Source organism: Electrona antarctica, assembly GCF_951216825.1.
Source record: "Electrona antarctica genome assembly, chromosome: 9".
NCBI lineage: Eukaryota > Metazoa > Chordata > Actinopteri > Myctophiformes > Myctophidae > Electrona > Electrona antarctica.
Window position 1 is genome coordinate 31,565,324 of NC_136790.1, and position 23,228 is coordinate 31,588,551.

Genomic DNA, 23,228 nt, shown 5'->3' on the forward strand with positions numbered 1-23,228 from the left:
AGGCTTACTTACAGGTCCATTTGGTTCCATTTTGTACACTCTAAAGTTACACACCCGTAAGAAGCTCTGGATATCATCAACAGCTCAGTGGCCTTGTAGTTAGAGCGTCCGCCCTGAGACTGGATAGTCAGGGGTTCGATCCCCAGCCGGGGAATACCAAAGGGTTGGATTGGGGTAAGTCCCTGCGACATACTAGTCATGCCAGGGAGTGTACTTGTTAGGCTCCTGCCCTATGGGTCATATAGCTTGGCTAGGCTCAGAATATACTATTTAAATTGTGAGTCTTCAGTGAAAGAGTGGTGGGGCAGATGACAAACTAATTTCTAAATCTAAAGTTGACCTGGCTCGCCTTCCTACATGCTACTCTGCTCTGAAAAGAGCCACCGTTGCCTTATACAAGCGAGCTGATGAAGCTATGGTGGAAAAACCAAAACCCTATGATGAAGGGCAGGGATTGTTGAAAACCAAATAGTTTTTGAATCCAGTGTGTCCTGTGGTGCAGTCCTATACCAACCTCACTGCTTGATCTCCTTGACACTGGAAAGCATGCACAAGAAGCCGGCGACGAGATAGAGGAATTGATTTCATCGGCACTGAGATCTCAGTTTCACTGAGATCCTCGACCCTCAACACATAGGTCTAGACACCGTATTTGTTCATTTAAGTGCAGTATTGGCTGAGATATAGTGAAAATCGATTATTTTGATAATGGAGGCACTCATTTGCATAAAAATTGTAGATCGGACACTTTTCCAAATTTTTAACATAGTTTATTCAAGTAAGAAATATTCCATAATGTGGAGTCAGTTCAAACTCAGTCATTCATTAATTTATTCCAAATGTATAGCTGACTGACTGAATATACAATTTTCACCGATTTGAGGTATAGTTCAGAGTTTTGGCTACAGAAAGAGTATTTTTCAAGATAGAAAGGTTATCTTGGGATCAAATTGAAGCTTAGGGATATGGGAAGTTTTCTATATACAAGTGAGGCAGTGATTTTCACCATAATGTGTTGGAAAATAACCATCTTTGTTATTATTAGTCAAGCGGACAGCATCTTTTTTTGTTTTTCTGGGGATAATGTAGGTCATATTTAAAACTATAATGGTAGCAACCCCCCAAATCCTATTCTTCTACTTACCCCTATGTGTCAGGATACTCCATGACAAATTTCAGACTTCCATGTCTATTTATGTAATTTTAGTGAATTAATATTTGCCTTTACACAATTTCGCCAGAGCCATATACCAAAAAGGGGGTTTTGAGGTAGGTGGGACATTTTGACAACTTTTTATCATAGCTCATCATTTTCAGCACATTTTTTCCAATAAGAAAACACTGATTAGAAGTATATTTCCGGGGGGTGCATGATACCCCCCTCTTCCCACTGTACTAAATATTCTTCTCATTTATTTTAATGTTGAGCAACGAAGGCTTAAAAAGTATACATGAAGTATACATTCATCCCATATAATGGACAATATTTCACATAATCAATATTCTTCTCATTTATTTTAATGTTGAGCAACGATTCACAAAGGCTTAAAAATCAGAATGGGATGATTGATCTATCCATCTATCCATCCATCCAGGATGTTTGACAGAATGTGGACCAATACCTAGTTAATTATTTGCTTGCAAGACAATGGTGACATGTGAATGTCTGCATGATGAACAATGTCATAAAGAAATGTTCTAAACAGTAGAAATCTTTCATCTTTATCAAAACAATACAATGGATGATTAACCCACCAGGTTGTTCTCTTCTTGTCCACCAGAGGGGGCAGTGTGCCTGCAGAGCAGATTGAGCAGCTTCAGGACAAGGCTCAGAAGGACCTGGTGCTGGTGCGACAGAGGTTGGAGGATGCTCTGAACCAGGAGAGGAGAGCCATGCACTGTGGGCTGGTCAAGAAGAGGAGGGAACTCATCTCTGACATGGTGAATATGCCACATTTCAAATACACAAAGTGATGTGTTGGCCATTTCTGCATTTAAAAAAAAAAGTTTGAAAATGTAGGGACATTTGTCAACATGGATTATCTAAAATAATTGGTATTAGGCGATTATGTAATTAATGTGACAGGCCTAGCTTTAACTGATCCTCTTTTCAATCACCCGTCCGTCCCCTCCATCCCTGAGGCAGCTGCAGAGTCACAAGCAGAGGCAGAGGGATCTGTCCGGCCTGTCTAAGAGCCTGGAGGAGACGGTGGACATAGCCCAGCACCTGCACTGCTGGCAGAACCTGCTGACCTCTCAGAGCCTGGAGCTTGCTGAGCTCATCAACAACTTGGACGAAGAGGCAGCCGCAGACATCCGCAAGGTGACACACTTTCAACATTCTGTTGTTGCTAACGTGTGAAAGCCCATGGCAACATGTACCACACTAGCACATTTTCAAACTAGAAAAAGTGCCCTTCCGGGCACAGGTCTCCACCAGGAGGATAGGAGTGTGTGTGATGTTTGGCAAAATGTTTAGGAGGATCTTTTTTTTGGCAACAATTTTCTTCATTTTGTTGAGGAAATGCAGAGCCAGATCACTCATAGCATCTCTGAGGATAGAATTCTGGATGAGCAGGACATGTGCAGCATTTTGTACAAAACGGGCCACTCCTGAAAACTTTGGAAGGCAATCTTAGCCAATCAGTGTAAAATCTGAGAAATCCAAAAGACTCGTCTTGATCACATGACTACAGAGATCATGTGTACCGATTGCCATTTCTTCATACGCCTTTGATGGCAATTGGATGATTTGAGGCATTTTGTTCCAAAAATGTGTTTTGCAAAAATCAACCTGTTGGTGGCGCTATAACAGGCCAATGTGAAAAGGGTGGGATATATTCCTCAGCCTAGTAAGAAAAAGTGTGAAAGATTTCACGTAAATTGCATGCTGCGTTCATGATTTGAGGCTATTGTTCAAAACGGGGCAATCTTGCAAACTGTGAAAGCCAATTATAGCCAATTAGGATGGAATAGGAAATATCGGACAGATCCGACTTGAGCACATGACCATAGAGATACTGTGTAACGATTTGTGAGATTTTTGGACAGAATCTGGAGGAGTAATATCAAAAAATGTGTTTTACAAAAGTCGGCCTCCTGGTGGCGCTATAAAAGGCAGATGCGGAAAATGCAGGTCAAAGGTTTGTCCTTGGCCTCTAGGGAGTGTGCATGCAACGTTTCACGCAGATGGGTGCAGTTGTAGGTAAAAAATGTGAAAAGCTGCCTCATGGTGGCGCTATAACTGGCCGTTCTGGAAAATGTGGGGCAGAGGTTCATCGTTGGCATCCAGGGAGTGTGTGTGCAAAGTTTGGCATCGGCCGGGTTAACGGTGCCGGAGATTAGCTGTACACAGACGGACGGAAGGAAGGACGGACGGACGGACACACGGACGGAGTGCAAAACATACTCTCTCCCCATGCCTTCGGCCTGGTGGAGACAATAATAAAAATCATCCCCTATCTCCATACTCCACCCTGTTCTATATAGGTGACTATGCGTGTGCTGCAGACCGCCATGGCAGAGGTCAAATCCATCCAGCCTTCTGCAACCCAGGTTCTGCTAACCCTCTGCCCCCCTGGAACTCCTCGCTCCCTCCTCCAGCCGGAGCCAGAGTCAGGGTCGGGACAGGGCCAGGGGCAAGGGGCCAGTGCTCTCCTCCAGGCCCAGGAGAGGCTCCACCAGGAGGGCAAGGCAGCCGTGCGCACCCTCAGGTGCACCAGGGAGGCCTTGCAGGGGGCCATGGAGAGAGAGCTACAGGAGCAGAAGGAGATTAGAGCCAAGGGCCGGGCGTTCTTCAGGTACGCACTGCTTGACAATATCAAAATATTCTGTATGATACATACTATGTATTCAACGGTTTTGGCCAAGTAATTCAATTGGAGAAGACTCAGAGGCATTCCACTTGTGCTGATTGTCAGTTCAATAGCATTAGGGGCTCCATCTTGCCACCCCTTACCCCTTATCCATAAACTTATTTGCCATTCTTTACTATTTTAAAACATTTAAAAAATAGTTCAACTAGCCAATCTACATCGACACGTTGTTAACTTGTAGATCGGCTATTTGTACTATTTTACAATGTTTTAAAATAGTAAAAAATGGCAAATAAGTTTAGGGATAAGGGGTAAGGGGTGGCACAAGATATAGGGCTAGTATCACTAAGCTAAACAAGCAAACTAGTCAATGTTCGCCTGTTAGTTATGCAACCATTCAATCGGGGATGACTGCGTTGACAGCAACAATTTTATAAGTGGTGGACTTTGTTTTAATTACCGTCAGGTGCTCTGCGATACACAGGCAGAGTTTGTCGATTGGTTGGACGGTTCTCACGAAATGCAAAAGAGAGATACACATGCACACTCGTACACACTCATACACACACAGAAAACAAATTGATTTGGTTCCATTTGTACACTCAAATTTAAATTCACTTCTAAAGTGAACCTGTGACGTCTGTCCTCTTTATATGGTTGTTAATTATATACAGTATGATGAGAGGCGGTCTCTGTCTGTCTGTCTGTCCATCCCAGGTGTCTGTGTTCCTCCCAGCTGACCCTGTCAGAGGATGACATGCTGAGGATGAAGCTGGAGTTCCAGAAGTGTTTGTCTGTGATGGACCGCTGCCTGGTACTGCCTCACGCAGTCTCCAGAGCCAAGCTCCACAGCGCCCTCTCTGCCTGGAGGAAAGACATGCATGAGAAAACTGAAAAAACACACACACAGGTGTTAAATTATTAAATTCTATTTGTATCTATTCGTTTTTGGGCCCATCACTTTCATTACATTTTAAAGCCTAATATATACAAGCTCTTATACAAGATCTACAAGCTCACAACACAACAGTGCGAAATTATAGCCATGCCCTCTAGTGACAAACTTGATAAACTGGTGAGTGAGTGTATTCAAATGAATTAAGTCAACCTCTGTAATATTGTGTCACAGCTACTTTTGTCACCACTGTCTCATAAACACATATTTTGCAAGTTTCTGTTCATGATTGACATAATACTGGGGTGATCAAAAAAGCCTGAGTATATGTTAAAATAACCCCAAACATGTTTGAAAGTGAAATATCCCTTTAAATTAAAATTACGATTGGGTGACACTTCAGTACTATGAAAATAGATTCTTATGTAAGTGTTGAAAGAGTTTATAAGAGGGGCTAAAGTATACAATTCATATTTTTTACTTGATCCATCTTTCCAGTTTTAACTACCTGTAGCTGTGCCTAATGCTTTGTGCCAAAATGCTGATGCTTTGATGCCAAAATATTTTTTAAGTAATCTGTTTTCGTCAAAAATGAAAAATACCGGTAGATACTAGCCAGGGTTTATGTCAGGTTTGCTATCCTAGTTACTTTGTTTGTAGTCTCTCAAGACAGACTGTTGACTCACGTCAATTCAAGGAAAAGAGGGCGCTGTTTTTCCTTTATTTTTGGACGATGGCTTCTCAGATTGCATTGTTTGTAGCACTAGCACATACTTGTTTCCACCGCGGGTGGAACAATAGGAACCCCCAAGTTCTAATCTAGTTCCACGAAAAGGAGAATTATCTACTGTATATGTACACATAATTGTTTTCTCCACAACAGAAACTTATTTTGACCTAGTATTTCCTCTCTCATTGTATTTTTGTTTTATCGCTCCTGTAGATAGTGGCTATGCCTGCATTTACTTAGCTGTCTCTCTGTTGTCTTGCTATTGTTTACGATCACTTATGCAAATAATTGCAATGAAATAAATTCACAGACCACCACTTGAACTCAACTGCTGCAGGCAGTAATGTGAATACTAATGTTTTCTTTGATGTAATAACAAGTGTGGGGAATAGCGGCCAACAGTGTAACCAACAATGTGGTCCACATCAATTGCGAGGCTAAGGGATGACAGCACATTGTTGCTCGGAGATCATAATGGGCTCTGCAGCATTTTCAATTGTTAATCACATCATAGGAGTATGCTGTGGGCTCTTTTTCTTAACCACCTCAAAAACATTGTGGCTTTTGCAGAGGAAGACGCACTCCAAGGGGAAATCCAGCGAGGCCAGACATAAAGCAGAACCATCTGAGCTGCTCGTCTTCCACAAGCGACTGGAGGACAGGATCCAACTGCTTGAGAAGGAGAAGGAGATGGAGAGCAGTGTCATGGACAAGGTGAAGAAAGGATGGGGAGAACAGCACAGTCTGTCTCTAGTAAATTATCATAACCATAAATCCTTTTTAACTGCACTACTGCAGTGATGATGTCTATGATGGGAGATCTTAGATGTATGTTGCTGTTAGCTAAGCACATGTCACTACTCCTAGACCATCATAATGTCATAACCAAGAGCAAATAGCTCTGTGTGAAGTTCTGTGAACTAGAGGAGCAACAGTTGTTTTCATTAACACGTTATCTGTGGATTATTCGTTTTTGAATATTCAATAAATCTATGCCATTAATTCTGATCACACAATTATGATAAAATATTAAGGTAATAACACAAAATGCTTAATATGTTTCACCAACAGCCAAAACACAACTTTTCATGTTATGATATATATCAAAGACAAGCATCCTCCTTTTGATACATACATACATACATACATTTATTTATTTATTTATTTATTTATTTATTTATTTATTTATTTATTTATTTATTTATTTATTTATTTATTTATTTATTTATTTATAAACACACAAACACAAGTAAGACGCCCTGAGGGCAAGAGGGTGAGATCACGCTGAAACAACAGAGCTTCTTAATACGGCACAGTTAAGAAGCAGGAGTTAAACTATTAATCTGGTGTCCGTGAGGTCAGATGTTGTTCCATATATGCAGCTCTAGGTGATGATCCAGTCTTCTCCATGTATGACTATCCATGGTTTGATGAGGTCAGATCAACATAGAATGTCAGGTCAGAACAGGTCAGGTCCATATATGGAGATCTAAGAGTTTGATGAGGTCAGATCAATATATGGAATGAATTCTGTACTGGCCATATATGGAGCCGTGACTGACGGACTGACTGATAGGAGATGCAGACCGTAATATGTTTAGTCAATCAACTAAACTATTATTTTGTATTATTACATGGCTTGGTTGAATGCTTGATTCTGTTTGGTCAATCGCTGAATTCAGCGGTGAGTTATGTCTTGATAATGACCGCTCCTCTCTATAACAGACCGCTGTCTAATCAAACCCTCTGAGCACCAGCTGCGCGGCTGCGCCCCGCTTGATTTTCTGCTGTTTCCAACATGACAGCCATGTAAACACACACACACTAGTGACACACAATGCCATTTACAGCTAAACATTGCTCTCAAAAATGTTTTTGAAAACATATGAGCGAGAAATAGACAAAGCAGTACCGAAAATGGATTCTATTTGATCAACTCACTTCATTGTTTTCCGACAGTGCTCCAGCCCTGCAGCTGGGCAGCGCAAACTTATGGAATACTTTTTTTGTTGTGTTTTGGGTCCATTTATTAATTTATGTTAGGTAGCCATGTAATACGTGGGATAATATCTGGCTAGGTGGTCATTGTCGGGATATAATTCACCTTCAGGGTGATTAACCACCTCGGCTTCGCCACGGTGGTTAAACTCCCTGTCGGTGAATTATCGCCCGACAATGACCACCTAGCCAGATATTATCCCTTACTTAATAATGTAACCCTTTATCTGGACCAGAAGTCATTTTCTAAATCAAAAGGGACGGTACTATGTCTAATTGTACTAATTGTGGTTCCAGGTCCTGGAGGAGATGCAGAAGGACAGAGAGAGTCAGCTACACTCACAGGCAGACGGCCTGGCCATGCAGATGGCAGCCATCTACTATCAGAAGGCAGAGAGGAGGACCAAGGTGTTAGAGACATCGAAAGCCATGCTCACCCTGCACAGCATGCTCACCCAGCAGCTCAGAGAGGGAAAGCACCTGGAGACACAGGAGCTGGCCCAGAGTATACAGAACCACTGTGTGGTAGGTTACCATCCTCTCCAGTTGGATGTGTTCTGAAGGGCAAGCACAAGGACAGAGGGAATTTGACCAACAAGCGTCTTGGCTTCTGGCAACATTTTTTCTTCTGTGCTTTCTCTTCAATTCACGCCATCCATTTATACAAATTTTCCTTTTGACTGCGGATTATTTGCTTGGATTTAACTAAATATCCAGAGTCTGTATAAAATGCCGTTATCCGCCACCATGAAAAAGAAGCTGTGTGACATTTTCATATCACACAGCTCATCAAAAGTCTTACTGACCGCAAATGTACCGTAAGTGTTAAGTCAATTCATTTTCTCATTTTAATTTGACTCTGGATGGGGGTACAGGGTCTTGAAGAAGCAGACCAGCAGCTTCAAAAGGAAAGGGCTGAACTGAATTGCCTGGAGAAAGCTCAGCCCAGAGACAAGCAAGCTTGTAACAGTTCATCACCAGAGGAGGAGGATGAGAGAGTGTTCCAGGTGCAGCAGGACTACAGGATGGCGACCATCCTCCAGGAGGCTTTGTACAAGTGTGACCAGGTCTTCTTGCTGTTGGCCGATAGGTGGGATGTTGTGTCAGTGGTACATAATCAAAGGCTGATTGCAAAAGCTTTTATTCATGCAGATTCATTTCCATCAATCATCAATTCTATTCTGCAAATTGTTGCAATGTTTTTACTCTCTGCCACTACCAGGTTGCAAGGGTTGACGACCAGGAGTCAAGCCACGGAGGATCTGCAGGAACAACTGGAACTCAAGAGGCTGTATGCAAACTGTGACCAGGTTTGACTTAATCTCAATTGCTCCTTCTATATAATAATGTGTTAAAAGGGCAACTTGATTTATTCTATCCTGAATCCTGTCATTCTACTTGAGGAGGACATGTGAACATTTTAATTTTCAATGTAGGCATTTAGCAGACGCTCTTATCCAGTTGTACAAACAAGCTAAGTGGTCAAGTAAATACAATGCCAAGAAAACAAACCTCAAACCTTGCATGTGACTAAACAACTATCTAAATAACATACTTGGCATCTGTAGACAAGCAAACAGTAAGCGTCTATCTGAGTGGCTGGGTGGGTTGAGAGGCTGCCTGGGAATTGGAAGGTCGCTGGTTCGCCCAGGCTATGTTGATGTGTCCCTGAGCAAGACCCTTAACCCCTAACTGCTCCCCGGACTCTGTATTATTAAGGCCCACTGCTCTTAATAGTTAGGATGAGTAAATGCAGACAATTCAGACAATGCAGTCATTCCACAGCTTGAGAACCAAGATGGAGCAGAGTCTTGTTTGCTTTGAGCATTGGCCAGGGTGTTGTAGGGAAGGGAGGGACTGCTGCGTGGGAAAGGATGTAGGGGTGCATCATATCATCTTGTAGGTCATCACCAGTGTTTTTAATTGGATGCAACCAGCAACAGGAAGCAAGTGATGGGAGCACAAAAATGGAGAGATATGAATATTTTGGGAGGTTGAAAGCCAGGCATGATGCAGCACTCCGTTTCAGTTGTAGGAACTTGACCAATGAAAATATAGCTATAATAGCTTATAGCTAGAGTTATAAATATATTCCAAGTGTCTCGAGAGTTTGTACTGTCTGTGCTGGAAAATGTGTCAAATGTGCCGTTTTACACAGGCTAGCTACAGCACGCATTGGGATGTTTTATATTTTACCATTGTCCCCATCTTGATATAATGATAGGATTCTGGTAACATCATGTCCCTCATTGCGTCTGTTCATGCAAGTGAAGGAAACTGGTATTCATGTTAATGATGATGCTGTGTCTGTTTATTCATGGGTAGTTTCAATGTGTCTGTTCTGTCTACTGTTGCCTAGTATGTCATGTTAAGATGGACTCCTGTTTTGTTTTCATGATCCCAGGACTTAGATTTTGCATCGCAGCTGGTGAGGCAGAGTCAGCTATCTACCGATGTTCTCCTGGAGGCCCTGCGCCTTCTTCTCCCTACCCTGCCTGAATCTGAGCTCCTCTCAATCATAGATGCCCTCTGCCCCAAACGGCCTCCTGTTTCATGCTCCTCAGAGCAGGAAACCTCAGGGTGAGAATCTTAAAATAGGGGCGTGAGTCTTACCCCAGTCTTGCCCCATTATGAGATCCACACTCACTAGATACAGCTAGTTTCAGCTATACTGTATTACCTGCATTACCATTGCTATAACCTCGGAAAATATCAGGGGGCTTGGTAGAGAAATATCTAAACTCTGAAATATGGTCTTATCCGTTTAGTAACCATAATGGTACAGTATTTTGAATTGGGACCCAATTTAGCAAAATACCCATTAGAGCAACAGTCTATTTTCCTATCATAACTTAATTTAGGATTTAAAATGTGAAGGTTTTGTAACATGATGATGGAATTATGCATAAGCAGCATCTCACAGTTCTGATGAATATTGTAACAGAATACTTGGCTGTCTCATCAGAATGCTTCTCATCAGAATGGCCATGAATAGACTTGTCACAAATATATTGTTTTCAGACTGGAAAATCAATAGATCTTACCACCACACAGAACCATGTGTTACTGAAAAAGTTCATTTTTAGATTTTCTTTTAAATGTCTCCACATGACAAGTCCAAACCCCCACAGCTAGCACATTTTTAGCCATATGCAGCCTACAACAGCTGTTTGGAATTTAATCTGTCAGTGAGAGCTGTACTGGCATTTACCTGTAAAGGATGACTGCTCTTTGTTTTGTATTTAAACCCACAAACACACTGATTTACCTTTCAATAGGAACATTTTGTACCCCAACTAATGATGAATGGGTTCATGTATCCGTGTCCAAAATACTGTGGACAGATCCTGTCTCTCTTTAAGAGAAAAGGGGGAATTCATATCAAGCCACTGATCATCATACAAGATGTGGTTAGCTCTTCAAACTCTCAAGCCAAGTTTTTGTCTGCATAATACATTTCGTTTGAACTTGAATGAACACTAAGCAACTCTCTGAAAGCCATTGTCATCATGTGACATTATCCACATTTTCCATTGTGGGCCTTTTCAAGTTTTCTTGTTTAAAAAATAAACAACAAAAGTCTTGGAATAGCTTTATTTTTGTATTTACCTTTGAGTGATTAAATGTGTACGCATAGTAAATTATGATATTCACTACAGCTTGCTGTAATTTCACCCAACCCAAAATGCTGGCGTCTCTTAACAACTCTCACCTGACTACGGCCCCGCATGGGTGGGACCTCTTCCTCCCATTAAGCCAAATATCAAATCATACATCATCATTCTATTTCCATCTCCTCGTAATCTATTGGCTCCGTCTGTGGAACTAACTTACTGCTGTTGTCTGGCCCACGCTGTGGTGGTTGGGCTGTTTTTGTGAATAATGCTCTATGAACGAAGTCCCCTTGGACTCCTAGACAGCTCTGTCTGCTCTAGCCAAAGGACAACGGAATAAAACTGGTTAAATTGGACCAAGATGTAATATCTCTGCTGTTTGGGTATTTGGTGTCTGCTAGGTGTTCCACATTATGTTGGACTAATTAAAGTGTCTTATTATGAAAGCCATGATGTGATTTGAACAGCTGCATCTTAAACCTTTTTTTGATGATTTAAATTACAATTCACATGGGCACCTCTATTTCTACATAGTTTATTTTTCAAAGGTTTTCAATATTCTCTTAACATTGATCATCATCACTTGACTAACCGTGAAGGATACCACTCCACAATGCACCTTGATTTATAGTCCAGGGCGGGACCATAACGTAATATGGACACCATCTGGAATTCTTTTATTTTATTTTTTTACATTTGCTGGATTTGGAAATTGCAGTAGTAATAGTACTATTTGTCCTTGGTTACTTGTGGGTGCTACACTGCTACTGCTAAACCAAAGCAAGGTATACAGTACTATGAGCAATGTTAAACAATATTCAAGGCACTGTGAACAATATTTAAGTGGTTTTACCTCAGCAGCAATGGTAGGCAGTACTAGGTACACAAAAACACAACATCCAAGAGACATGCTGCACTTTTAAATCAAAGCTGCCATTGTCTGCCGAAGTTGTTTATAATGAACAGGCTCACTATCAATTATTTCTTATCACCAGGTGTCCTGGAGGATCAAGTAGAACTATGCTGGTCAAACTAAGGAAAGACATAGTGGTTAAGAATATGCTGAGCTATAACATGGATAACAAGGACAGACACAGGTGAGCTCAATTACATACTATAATACTACTGGAAAATATTTGTTTTCTGTTTAAATATCATGAGTTCAACTCACCAAACCCCTAGCCTTTATACTTTGTTGGTCCCCTCCTTTTCACCATATCTACCTAAAATAGCCGACCTACAAGCTCACAACTGTTTTGTGAGCTTTTAGATCTGCTATTTTGACATGCCCAGTATATGGGGACACTAGGGTTCATGTGGTTAAATTACCAAATGACACAGTTTGACTATAACAAAGGTTCACTTGTACTCCCAATCCCCCAGACTTCGGGAGAAGAGGCCAAATCTGATGGAAAAGCTATTCCACAGTCCTCGACTCGAGGCACTGAGAGATGTCATTCCAGTGTTGGTTGAGGAGAAGCAAAAGGACGGTGATCCTCCTGATATACAGCAACCTGTTAACATGTCTTCTATACAGCAGCGCCAATATACCGTGACAGAAGGAGTAGTGGAGGCAGTCGTTACTGCTCCCAGGTCATCGGCAACAATACTAGGCATCCCTGCTACTGGCGAACGGGTGTTTGTGTTTCGAGATCCGCCAGAATCACATGACCGCGTGGTTGCCCCCAGGAGAAAAAGGAAGAGGAACTTTCTCAATCTGAAGAAGGGCTCAGTAGCCCCAACATGCCTACACTGAGGTTTCCAAATGGTGCCTTCATTTTGTTATATCGTCGCTGTTGGGCAGAAACATTGTATCTCCATATTTCAACTATGCCACTGCACTATACTTCAGTGGTTCTCAAACGATTTTGGCTCAAGTCACCCTTGTAAATATAACTTTATTATCCACAGCACCCCTGACTACATTGTTAATTTTTAGAACATTATATTACGCTACGTAAATATGTGAAACTTTCACTCTTAGATCCATTACATCATGAGGAAAACTTGAATCCCAGCATCCGTATTCTGGTGGGAACATTTGCCAAAAATAGCCGATCTACAAACTCACAACACGTTGTAAGCTTGTAGAAACCCTGCCCTTCTTCATCATATATACAAGTGTGTCACACAAAAGTAGTGAAAATAGCAGACCTACAAACTCACAACACGTCGGATCGTGTTATGAGCTTATAGCTTGTCGATCGGCTATTTTCACTATTTTGTAGGTATTGTTTTAAATACTAATAAAAAAGAACGGTTTTGGACACCTGACAGTAATGATGGGTAGGTCCTATTCAACACCAAAATATGTGCAACAAATAGGACATATGTTGTAATAGCCTATAACATTTTTATAAAGTAAAGGCAGCTGATTTTATTTTCTACATTCACATTTTTCATATGTTTTAATCATTATAGACTGTATGATGTCAGGGCAGAAATGGGCATTTGACATATACGTTTTTGCCACTACACAGATATGACAAGTTCTCATATAGTCTCATAGACTCTTTAGAGAAGGCTGAATGCAGATACAAATAGGCCTATACACCACCTATACAAAATAGGCACCATTACATTTGCAACGGGTAAAAGTAGGTCTATAGGCCTAAGCTTTTATATAATTATTATTAAACTTGTGTCCAGTTATTTAATGGTCTTATCACAAAAACCGGATATGCCTATTGTTTTGTTAGATCTATCACCATCAGTGCCAATATGTGACATTGCACGTGAAAAATATCGTGTTGTTCCAATTCCACTGAAAAAATAAAATGTTTTGCTCTTGTCAACGTCATCGTTCTTTCCTTTTTTTCACACACCGTGCTTAAAACGGCAGCCAAGCTGCCGCTTCCAGAGTCAGTCCACTGGTCCACTCCACGGTCCAGTCGCTCAAACGTTTAGTGACCTGCAGCAAGCCCTAGCTGTACAATGAAGGCTGGACTTGCTGTTTCTCTGTGTTTACTCAGCTTTGTGGTGTTGTCAGAATGTGCGCCACCGACCTGCTATTCAAGGTCGCTCGGTTTGAGCAAAGAAATCATGACGTTGCTTGATAAACTGCATACGTATCATCGCACGGTAAGACGTTTCATATGGACTAATTTATGCCGTGCATGTTGGACAACTAAATGGTGATTTGCCTAATGATATGCCTTAATTGCCTTTGGGTTACAGAAAACTTGCGCTGAGGCACTGCCCACGATCTTCGTTGATGTGCATGTAAGTTACAGCAACATGACTGACTGACATATAAGTTCGTTTGATGTATTACAATTAGTAAAAACAATATAAAAGCCAGAAATCTGATTTATGTTTGAATATGCCTATTGACTATAGTTCAGAATCAAATGCTATGTCTGTCTGTCTCTAGCTCTGGTCCATGGACGAGCTAGTCTGTCTATTCTGATATAGGCTAGAGTAGCCTAATAGACAGACTGTCTGTCTGTAGTAATCATTACTATGGTGTTTGTTCAGTATAACATCAGGAATCTCACTGTCTCCAGCTCCTTATCAAACAGAAAAAACATTTTCACGTCAGGATACCAATTTTATCCAATCAGGAGAGACAACTCACACAGACGGTCAGGATACAGATTAAAGTCAATATGGAAGATGACACGAAGAAAAGCTGACAACATTGGAACTAGAACACAATTGAAGCTGATAAATGTATTTTCTGTTCATAAAATAGCTATATCACATAGCCTAAAACTGTTACCCTGCCTTAACACAATCAAAGTGAAGAAGATACTAGGCAGCCATGCCATGTAATATCCAACTGCCAAGTGGGGGAAAGACCTTGGATGCATGATCTCATATTCTAATATGATAATTATGTCACTCTAGAATGGCTGCATATCTGCCAAGCTCCGTGATTTTCTCTACGTGCTGCTAAACCATCCCAGCCAGTACTGCAAAGAGCGTCCAAGAATGGTTCTGCTAAAACGGAAAATGCAGAACTTGTATCACATCATAAACAAAGTTTGTTACCGGGTAAGATAATCATTAAAGTACCGGGTGGTAGCCTACCACTGTTCAGCATCTGCATGGCACTATTGAAAGACATGAAGCTTGACTCCTTGTGCTGTGTTTGCATGTTTGGATGCCCCACAGGACCTTGTGTTTTTCTCAGATGACTGTGAGGCCATCGATACTGGACATACTGTCCCTCACTATGGAGAAGACAGACTGCAGCTTCTGCAAGAAGACAGATGAGAGGCAGATATTCACTTCACTACTTAAATACAAAATAGCCTACACATATCAAGAACACAGAGTGGTAGTATATACCACCATCAGACAGCCTATGTCTTGTTTTATGTCAGTATGATGGTAAAGGCTACAAAAACATGCAGTGCTCTTTCAACTCTTACCTATAGCTGAGCTTGAGTTATTGGCTTACTGGAAGGCCTGTGTTAGTCAGCATGTGTGGCTACATTCCATCAAGGAGTGGAGAACTTTCCACAGGAAATTTGCTGAATGCCAGCCATGCCGATGAAAACCTTGAAATAATAAACCAATAAGAGATGTTTGTGAGCGAGACTGCTGCTTATGTACTAGGGCTGATCAAAGGTTCATGTATCATTAAGAAAAATATCTTGTGTTGGCCTAACCCTTGGTGTGACTAAAATGTTTCTAATTAGTATAGGCTACTATATGTTGCATTTTGTAGCCTTTGAGTATTTTACATGATGTGACATGAAAATAATGTAAGAAGAAATACCATATTATTGCTTAGAATGTTTATTATGTTTTATATATAATTTGAATAAATGTGAGAATTCATCAAAATGCTGCTGTTCATACCACGGGATTATCTGGTCATAGTCATTACCTCCAGCAAAGATGCCAATACAAGAAGACCTGGTCTCACTATGTTAGAAATATTGCAAATATGCAGCATTTTAAATAATCTTTGGTGAATAAAACATCCTAAAATAGTTTGTGATGATGTGATTTTCATGTATGCCTTATTATGATTCTTCCATGTGTATCTTATATTAAGTAATACACTACATCAGTTTTCATGTAGGCCTGTCCCTTGATTCCCTTTTCTATCCGTATGTACATGTATCTATCTTTCTTTCAGTCTGCCAGTTTATCTAGTGACTGACAGTGATTCCAAACCTGTGGTCCACAAGGGCATGGCAAGTGCTGAAGTGGGCCCCCAAATAATTGGCAAAACATTAAGATTGTAATGATAATAGGCTATAACATTAATATATAAAAAACGATGTTAGCAATACATATACCTAAATAAGAACTTCAATTTTTAAGATTCGGTTAAGTGGTCAGACGGGTGGCCCTGAACACTTTAAAAATGTTCAAGTGGGCCCTGAACCATACAAGGTTGGGAACCACTGATCTTGTTCACACACAAATGTACTTTTTTATTTTTGTAAAATGTGTTTTCATATAGTGATACCAAATTACCAATAAATAAGAATTTAAAGTATACGTTTATTGTATTTATTCCATTCGCACTGAGCACTATAAAGATAACTACTGTATATCTTTCACCATTTTATATTTTTTGGAGCGGTGCCAACCGCTCCTTTAAGTGACGGTGTGTGTATGTCTGTATGTATGTCCCTATGTCTGAGTACGACCTATTGACCCCTGCAGCTGATGCTGATTGGGGTCGCATTCAGGTCACACACACACACACACACAGATTGGGGTCGCATTCAGGTCACACACAGGTCAGGGAGGAGGGCTTTCACAATCTTGAGTGGACGTGTCTTCTCTCACCCGTAAGGTGCAGTACAGTACGATTAGTACCAGTAATATAGTACAGTACGTATAGTTGCACCGTTCAGTTCACACAGGTGTGATTTTATAGTTGGTGTGAACTCTGCCATCCACTTGACTTAGAACAAATTGTAAAACTATATTTTTATTGCCACCGTAGTAGGTTGCAGATTACTATATGAAAACCTGAAAAACCTTTCAGTCTGTATTCCGTTCCGTCCGTCACGCCACTATATATGTCCGTCAGTCCCTCACGACTTGTGACAAGTCACACGACCATATATGTCCGTCAGTCCCTCACGCCTCGTGACACATCACACCACCATATATGGCCGTCAGTCTGTAACGCCACGTCCGTCTCCATATATGACACTGACCTCATCAAACCCTGGATAGCCATACATGGAGAAGACTGGATCATCACCTATATCTGCATATATGGAGCCGGCCAGCAACTCTACATCTGACCTCAAACCTCAAACCCTTAGATCTCCATATATGGAGCTGACCTGTTCTGACATTCCATATGTTCATCCTTCCCCGCCCGTCCTTCCTGTTCTGACATTCCATATGTTGATCTGACCTCATCAAACCCTGTACACTCAAGACACGCTCCATATATGGCCAGTACAGAATTCATTCCATAATTGATCTGACCCCCCATGCCAAAGAGCCAACGCTCGCCTAGCAGTCTGACGTCACCCAGGCGGATGCGTGCACGCGACCTCAGGCGTTACTGGTTATGTGTCTGCATTAAGAAGCAGGTCTCATGATGTAAATGGTGAAGACTGAGATACTAAAATTTCACAGCAATCAGTAAAGACTAGGGAGTCAGGGACTCGATGAATTCCTGTTCTGTTCTTTGACTATATAGAAGTGTCTATTTGTATGTCTCTAAATGTTTTGATGAATTGAACATGGTGGACCCTCTTGTAAACAAGTGTAATGCTTAATTGGGTCGTCCACTCACAGTTAACAGTCTTTGTATTGAGTTTGTGCTTGAAATGTACTGTAAAACTGTTAATAAATATTTCAATCAATCAATCAATCAATCAAACCCACATGGTTGGTTGGTTTACCACGTTTGCAGTTTTATTTGTGGACTCTGGCGCCCTCTGTTGCATTTTCTGGTGCATGCACTACAAGTAGGATAAGTGTAGGCTACCACTTGAGTTACCCAGCAGTGCACTACCTGTAATGTCACGACCATAGACTGTTGGGGTCTCGAACTCTCGACATTGTTAGCAGCAGCCAGCAACAGGAAGTCAGTGGAAATGTTCACACAATGTCCAATGAAGAAAGACCATAACCACGAAAATCTGAATGAGTTGAAAGTTTGAGTGTTAGGCAGCCGCAGAATGCCAGCAAAGATGGAGTTTGAATCAAGCTCGGAGATGGTTTTTAATATGGCGCTGGGCCTGGGCCGACTCGGCAGTCCTTGCTGTCTATTTTCACCTGTTGGTTGGGTTGGAGGCTCCAACTTGGAGCTCTTGTTTTCAACATCTTTAATACAACAGGACTTCACCGCTGCAGGTATGTTTCTCCAACTTTGCAGTTAATTAACACTGCCATGTTTTTATTATACGAACTTCTTGTCCTAGACATGTAGGTTGTAGGCTGGTTAGTGGTAGACTAGATGGCCGTTGCCGTTCTGGTACTTAAGGTGTCGAAGTTGGTGAAGCGCCATGGGGTCACCCTTTCCTCTATAGCGCCACCTTTTGGGCCAACTTCAAGACTGTCTCAAAATCGCCAGCAAATGTCCAGTGCTGCCTCAATTACCATTTGATTGACCTATTTGACCCCATATCATATACCAGCTAGCACAGGCCATATTTTAATCTTTACACAGCATGGAGTTCTTTGTCAGGCATGCCCAAATATGGAGTCTAATCAGTGTATGCAGTCTGCAGACGTCAGAATGATGTCAGAACAGGCCAGCTCCATATATGGACACTGTCACTGTGCACGGACCCTGTCCAGAGCCCGGGCAGAGGCCTTTTTGGGGCGGTTCTGGACAACCGTCGGTCCGACCGACTCAACACCATGCAGGCACTGTGACTGCACCCCTTGTGGTGGGGGCGAACGGTTCTCGAGTTACGTGGATTACAGACGTACACACACACACACACACACACACACACACACACACACACACACACACACACACACACACACACACACACACACACACAAACACACACAGAGATACTTGGTGTATTTCTAGTTAGATAGCTGCAAGCAGCAATACAAGATATGCAATAGGCGCAGTAAGCCATAGAAACACAATATGGCTGAACTTGAGAGAAAGGAGACCATGCAATTACAAATGAACATTGGAAATAGCTGAGCAGTGCAGAGTTCTTATGAGGGGGAATTCAGTCATGAAGAAGTTTCTCAGTTTCTCTGCTTCATATACACAACAATTATTTGTAGCATTAATCAGGCTATAGCTTTTTGTCTCCACCAGGCCGAAGGCATGGGGAGAGAGTATGTTTTGCACTCCGTCCGTCCGTCCGTGTGTCCGTGTGTCCGTGTGTCCGTCCGTCCGTGTGTCCGTGTGTCCGTCCGTCTGTGAACAGCTAATCTCTGGCACCGTTAACCCGGTCGATGCCAAATTTTGCACACACACTCCCTGGATGCCAACGATGAACCTCTGCCCCAAAATTTCCAGAACGGCCTGTTATAGCGCCACCAGGAGGCCGCTTTGTGCAAAACAAGTTTTTGGACAGTACACCTACATATTTTGTCCAAACATCACGCAAATTGGTACACAGTCTCTCTAGAGCCATTCAACGAAACGGTTCTTTCAAATTTCTCAGACTCCATCCTGATTGGCTAAGATTGGCTTCCAAAGTTTGCAGGAGTGCTCAGTTTCAAACAAAATGCTGCAAATCACATCGTGTGATTTCCGGGAAATTGTGCACGCACATTCCCACTAGGCAGAGGAAGAAATGCCACATGAACATTTTCAACTCAGCCTCATGGTGGCGCTATAATTGGCCGAAAAGCGTTTTTACCTCTAACTGCACGGATCTGTGAATAACTTTGTATGCCAACTCCCTAGAAGCCAAGGAAAAACCCTTGCCTGGACTTTTTCACATCTGCTCTTTATAGCGCCACCAGGAGGCCGACATATGTAAAACACATTTTCTAATATTACTCCTTCAGATTTTATCCAAATTTCACGCAAATCGGTACACATGCTCTCCATAGTCATGTGATCAAGACGGGTTTATTTGATTTCTCATAATCCACCCTCATTGGCTACGATTGGCTTCTAAACTTTTCAGGAGTAGCCCGCTTTGTACGCGTTTTGTACAAATCACCACAACTACTCAACGCAGCGTCCGATTGTGGTGAAACTGTGCATGCATATTCCCACTAGACTTTGGAAGAAATGCCACTTGACCGTTTTCAAATCAGCCTCATGGTGGCGCTACAACAGGCCAAGCCGCGACACACACACACACACACACACACACACACGTTTATATTGCTCCTAAACATTTTGCCAAACATCACACACACACTCCTATCCTCCTGGTGGAGACCTGTGCCCAGAAGGGCACTTTTTCTAGTCATCACTGTATTCCTGACCAGTCGGTTTAGCCGGAGCCGGGAATCAAACCTGTGATCTTCTTCCCAGGCATCCTCTTATTCAGCTACAACTGCCCTGTAAGTTTCATGAAAAGCATTAGGTTTTGTCTTCTGTCATGCGCCATGCCCCTGTTTCAATACAAAATACATTGAATGATGTAAAAATGGCATTACATAGTGGCCATGCATTAATTGATAAAGTCATGATTTCTATGCAGTAATTTAAATTAAGCGTGAATAAGTCAGGATTAGAACCCGGGACCTGACACTACTTACTGAGCTACTATAACCACAGCACTGCCACTCAGAGAGCCCTTTCCCACCGGTTGGTTCCCAATGGGAACCGGTTCAGTCCTTTTTCGTTCTTAGTCCATGAGCCAGAGCTCCACAATTGGAACATTAATTATGAATTGAGTGGGCAAAACTATACCTACATTATATTGTTTATAGGATCAATATAAGTAAATACATATGATAACCCTTCCACAGTAGTAGCTTTTTCATTTTTATTTTTTTTGCATATTTTCCTATATAATGCCTCATTTGCATATTACATTTTTTTTTATACAATAAATCATTGTCTTCGTGTAAGTAATCAACTGGGGAAGTTTCATGGTGACAATCTAATATAGGTATGGTTTTGTACACTCAACTCATAATTAATGTTCCAATTTTGGAGCTCTGCCTCATGGACTAAGAACCAAAAAGAACAGAACCGGTTCCCATTTGTATATGAAGCCATGCCCTCTACAATATTCATTGGCTCATGCATGGAGGCTTAATTCTTTCAGATACACACTTTTAGATAATGGTTCATACATGTAGATTGTGTTTCACTCAGATTTTTCCAAAATCCTAGGAGAAGTACGGATTCAAGACTTATGGCTGTTCAAATGTTGTGTTTTCAAACGATTGCTATAGCGCCCCCTTTGGCTAATTGGAGTAAGTTATATGTCAGAGCTTAGCAAGACCCTCTAGCAAAAATATGATACTGCATTTATGTAGTTAAGGACAGCAGAAGAATTTTCATAAAACTGCAATATTCATTGGCTCATGGAGGCTTACGTTTTTCACATAGAAAACTCTCTCCAATTGTTTTTAGATATTGTTCCAAAGTTTGAGTGCAGAAAGTTTCCTGCAGTTCATTACTCAGAAATCCCAGGAGGAGATTTTCCCAGGAGAACGTTTTTTCATATAATTCAAAATGGTGGAAGATCTAAGGGTCAGTGGTCATAGGTCAAAGAGGCAAAGTTGTTCCTCATGAGGAGATGCCATAGAGTTAAAAAATAATAGGGAGGGCACTGAAAATCCCATCCCATTCACTTGTATGGAGTTGCTCACCCAGCGCATACTCCCTTTTCACCCCTTCTTCCGGGTTGGAAAAGTGTGACGGCAGGTGGGGCCTATTTGGGTCCTATCACTCCTATGTGATGCATTTTGCGTTGTCTGGCATGTGCAGTAGTGTCACCTCCATGCCATGCACAAGCTTGTGAGTCGAGCCCATTGGACGAAATCGTTTTTGCTCGTTCATGTGTCTGGCGCTGGCCCCAGCTGTAATATACTGCATGCAGTACCTACAATTGGCCAGCATGTCCATTGCGCTTCAGTTCTCCCTCTCGGTTCTGGGGGCTTGGGAGATGCATAATGTGTAATGAAGTTCCATGGCAGTATGGCAAAATGTCAATTTTTCAATGAAGTGCTGTAGAGCCACCCGTTCGCCAATGGTTGTGAGTTTTGTTTCCCTGTAGTTTTTGTGCGGTGCGTAACAACCGCTCCAATGACTGGCCGTGTGTGTGTGTGTGTGTCTGTCTGTCTGTGGTACGAACAGCTGCAATACCGCTTGGTGACCTAAAGTGGCACTGTTGAGCAGCCTAAAGGTCCATTTCACACTGAGCACTATAACTACTGTATAACTGCAGCCAGTCAGCCAACAGTGTTGTTGAGCAGCCTGCACCGCCCAGTTCACACGGGTGTGATTTTTCATGACCATCTACCTCTACTGCAAAGTTTCAAAAAAATATGATAGACCTATTGCAGTTATGTAGTTAAGAATACATTTTCATCATGGAGACACATAATGTGTACTGAAATGTCATGGCTGTAGCTCAAACAGGGCTGGATTTATGCCTGTTCAAAGTTTTTTTAACTAAAAATGCACACCATTGACAGAACTAATTAATCTCATAGAACAGAATATAGGCCATGATTTACAAAGAAATTTGTGTTTAAGTAGTGTAGTTGGCTAAATGTGCAACGGACCTATCTTTTTTTTATCAGGGTCAAGGGTGATGAACCGCTTACAGGCACCTGTGGGACAGAATCAGGACTGGAGATACAGATCAAGATGCAGGTGGGATAATTTATAACAGTGCTTTGTTCAAGGTTCAAGGTTGTACTTTATTGTTACATCTTGTGTACAGGTACATAAGAGTAAAACATATTTTTGTTTGGCAAGACAATTACAGACAATGCAGCGGCATAGATAGCATAACATTCAAAACAACAAATAACACATGCAGCAAACAAAGGGATAGAATAAAGAGTGCAACATATGTACATGTGGATGTTTTCCCTGTAGTAGCAAAGTTAGGTAAACTTTTTTGTGAACAGCTTCACAGTAGGTTATGTTCCATATCATTTAGTTTAAGAAGGTGCAATTTGAGACTATGTTCCATATATACAATAAAATTAGTTTAGAAAGTTTTATTATTGGATGACTCATTGAGATAAAAGAAGTTAGCAGAGCTACATTAATGTATCATTTGAAAAGGTATGGAGACACATGGGAGACACATCTAGGTACCACCAGCAGAGCAGAAATGAGC

At 41.6% G+C, this 23,228-nt stretch overlaps 2 protein-coding genes across 4 annotated transcripts in view; both read left to right on the plus strand.

Annotated features, from left to right (window-relative positions):
* Positions 1 to 13,840, plus strand: part of LOC306929698 (limbin-like) — a 23,019-nt gene extending 9,179 nt beyond the window's left edge. For all 3 annotated transcript variants that reach the window (XM_079510324.1, XM_079510325.1, XM_079510326.1), the window contains exons 13-23: positions 1,782 to 1,941; positions 2,147 to 2,323; positions 3,490 to 3,800; positions 4,533 to 4,725; positions 6,011 to 6,154; positions 7,736 to 7,963; positions 8,314 to 8,528; positions 8,661 to 8,748; positions 9,843 to 10,018; positions 12,048 to 12,149; positions 12,436 to 13,840. In XM_079510324.1, the coding sequence (XP_079366450.1) occupies positions 1,782 to 1,941; positions 2,147 to 2,323; positions 3,490 to 3,800; positions 4,533 to 4,725; positions 6,011 to 6,154; positions 7,736 to 7,963; positions 8,314 to 8,528; positions 8,661 to 8,748; positions 9,843 to 10,018; positions 12,048 to 12,149; positions 12,436 to 12,808 (2,167 nt within the window). In that variant the 3' untranslated portion in view covers positions 12,809 to 13,840. The remainder of the gene's footprint in view (positions 1 to 1,781; positions 1,942 to 2,146; positions 2,324 to 3,489; positions 3,801 to 4,532; positions 4,726 to 6,010; positions 6,155 to 7,735; positions 7,964 to 8,313; positions 8,529 to 8,660; positions 8,749 to 9,842; positions 10,019 to 12,047; positions 12,150 to 12,435) is intronic.
* An 88-nt stretch (positions 13,841 to 13,928) lies between these two features.
* Positions 13,929 to 16,420, plus strand: LOC306929375 (cytokine-like protein 1). The gene is made up of 4 exons (XM_079509881.1): positions 13,929 to 14,133; positions 14,230 to 14,274; positions 14,902 to 15,048; positions 15,169 to 16,420. Exons 1-4 carry the CDS (start codon positions 13,987 to 13,989, stop codon positions 15,268 to 15,270), a joined length of 441 nt encoding a protein of 146 aa, XP_079366007.1. The 5' UTR covers positions 13,929 to 13,986; the 3' UTR covers positions 15,271 to 16,420.
* Positions 16,421 to 23,228: the final 6,808 nt, after the last annotated feature.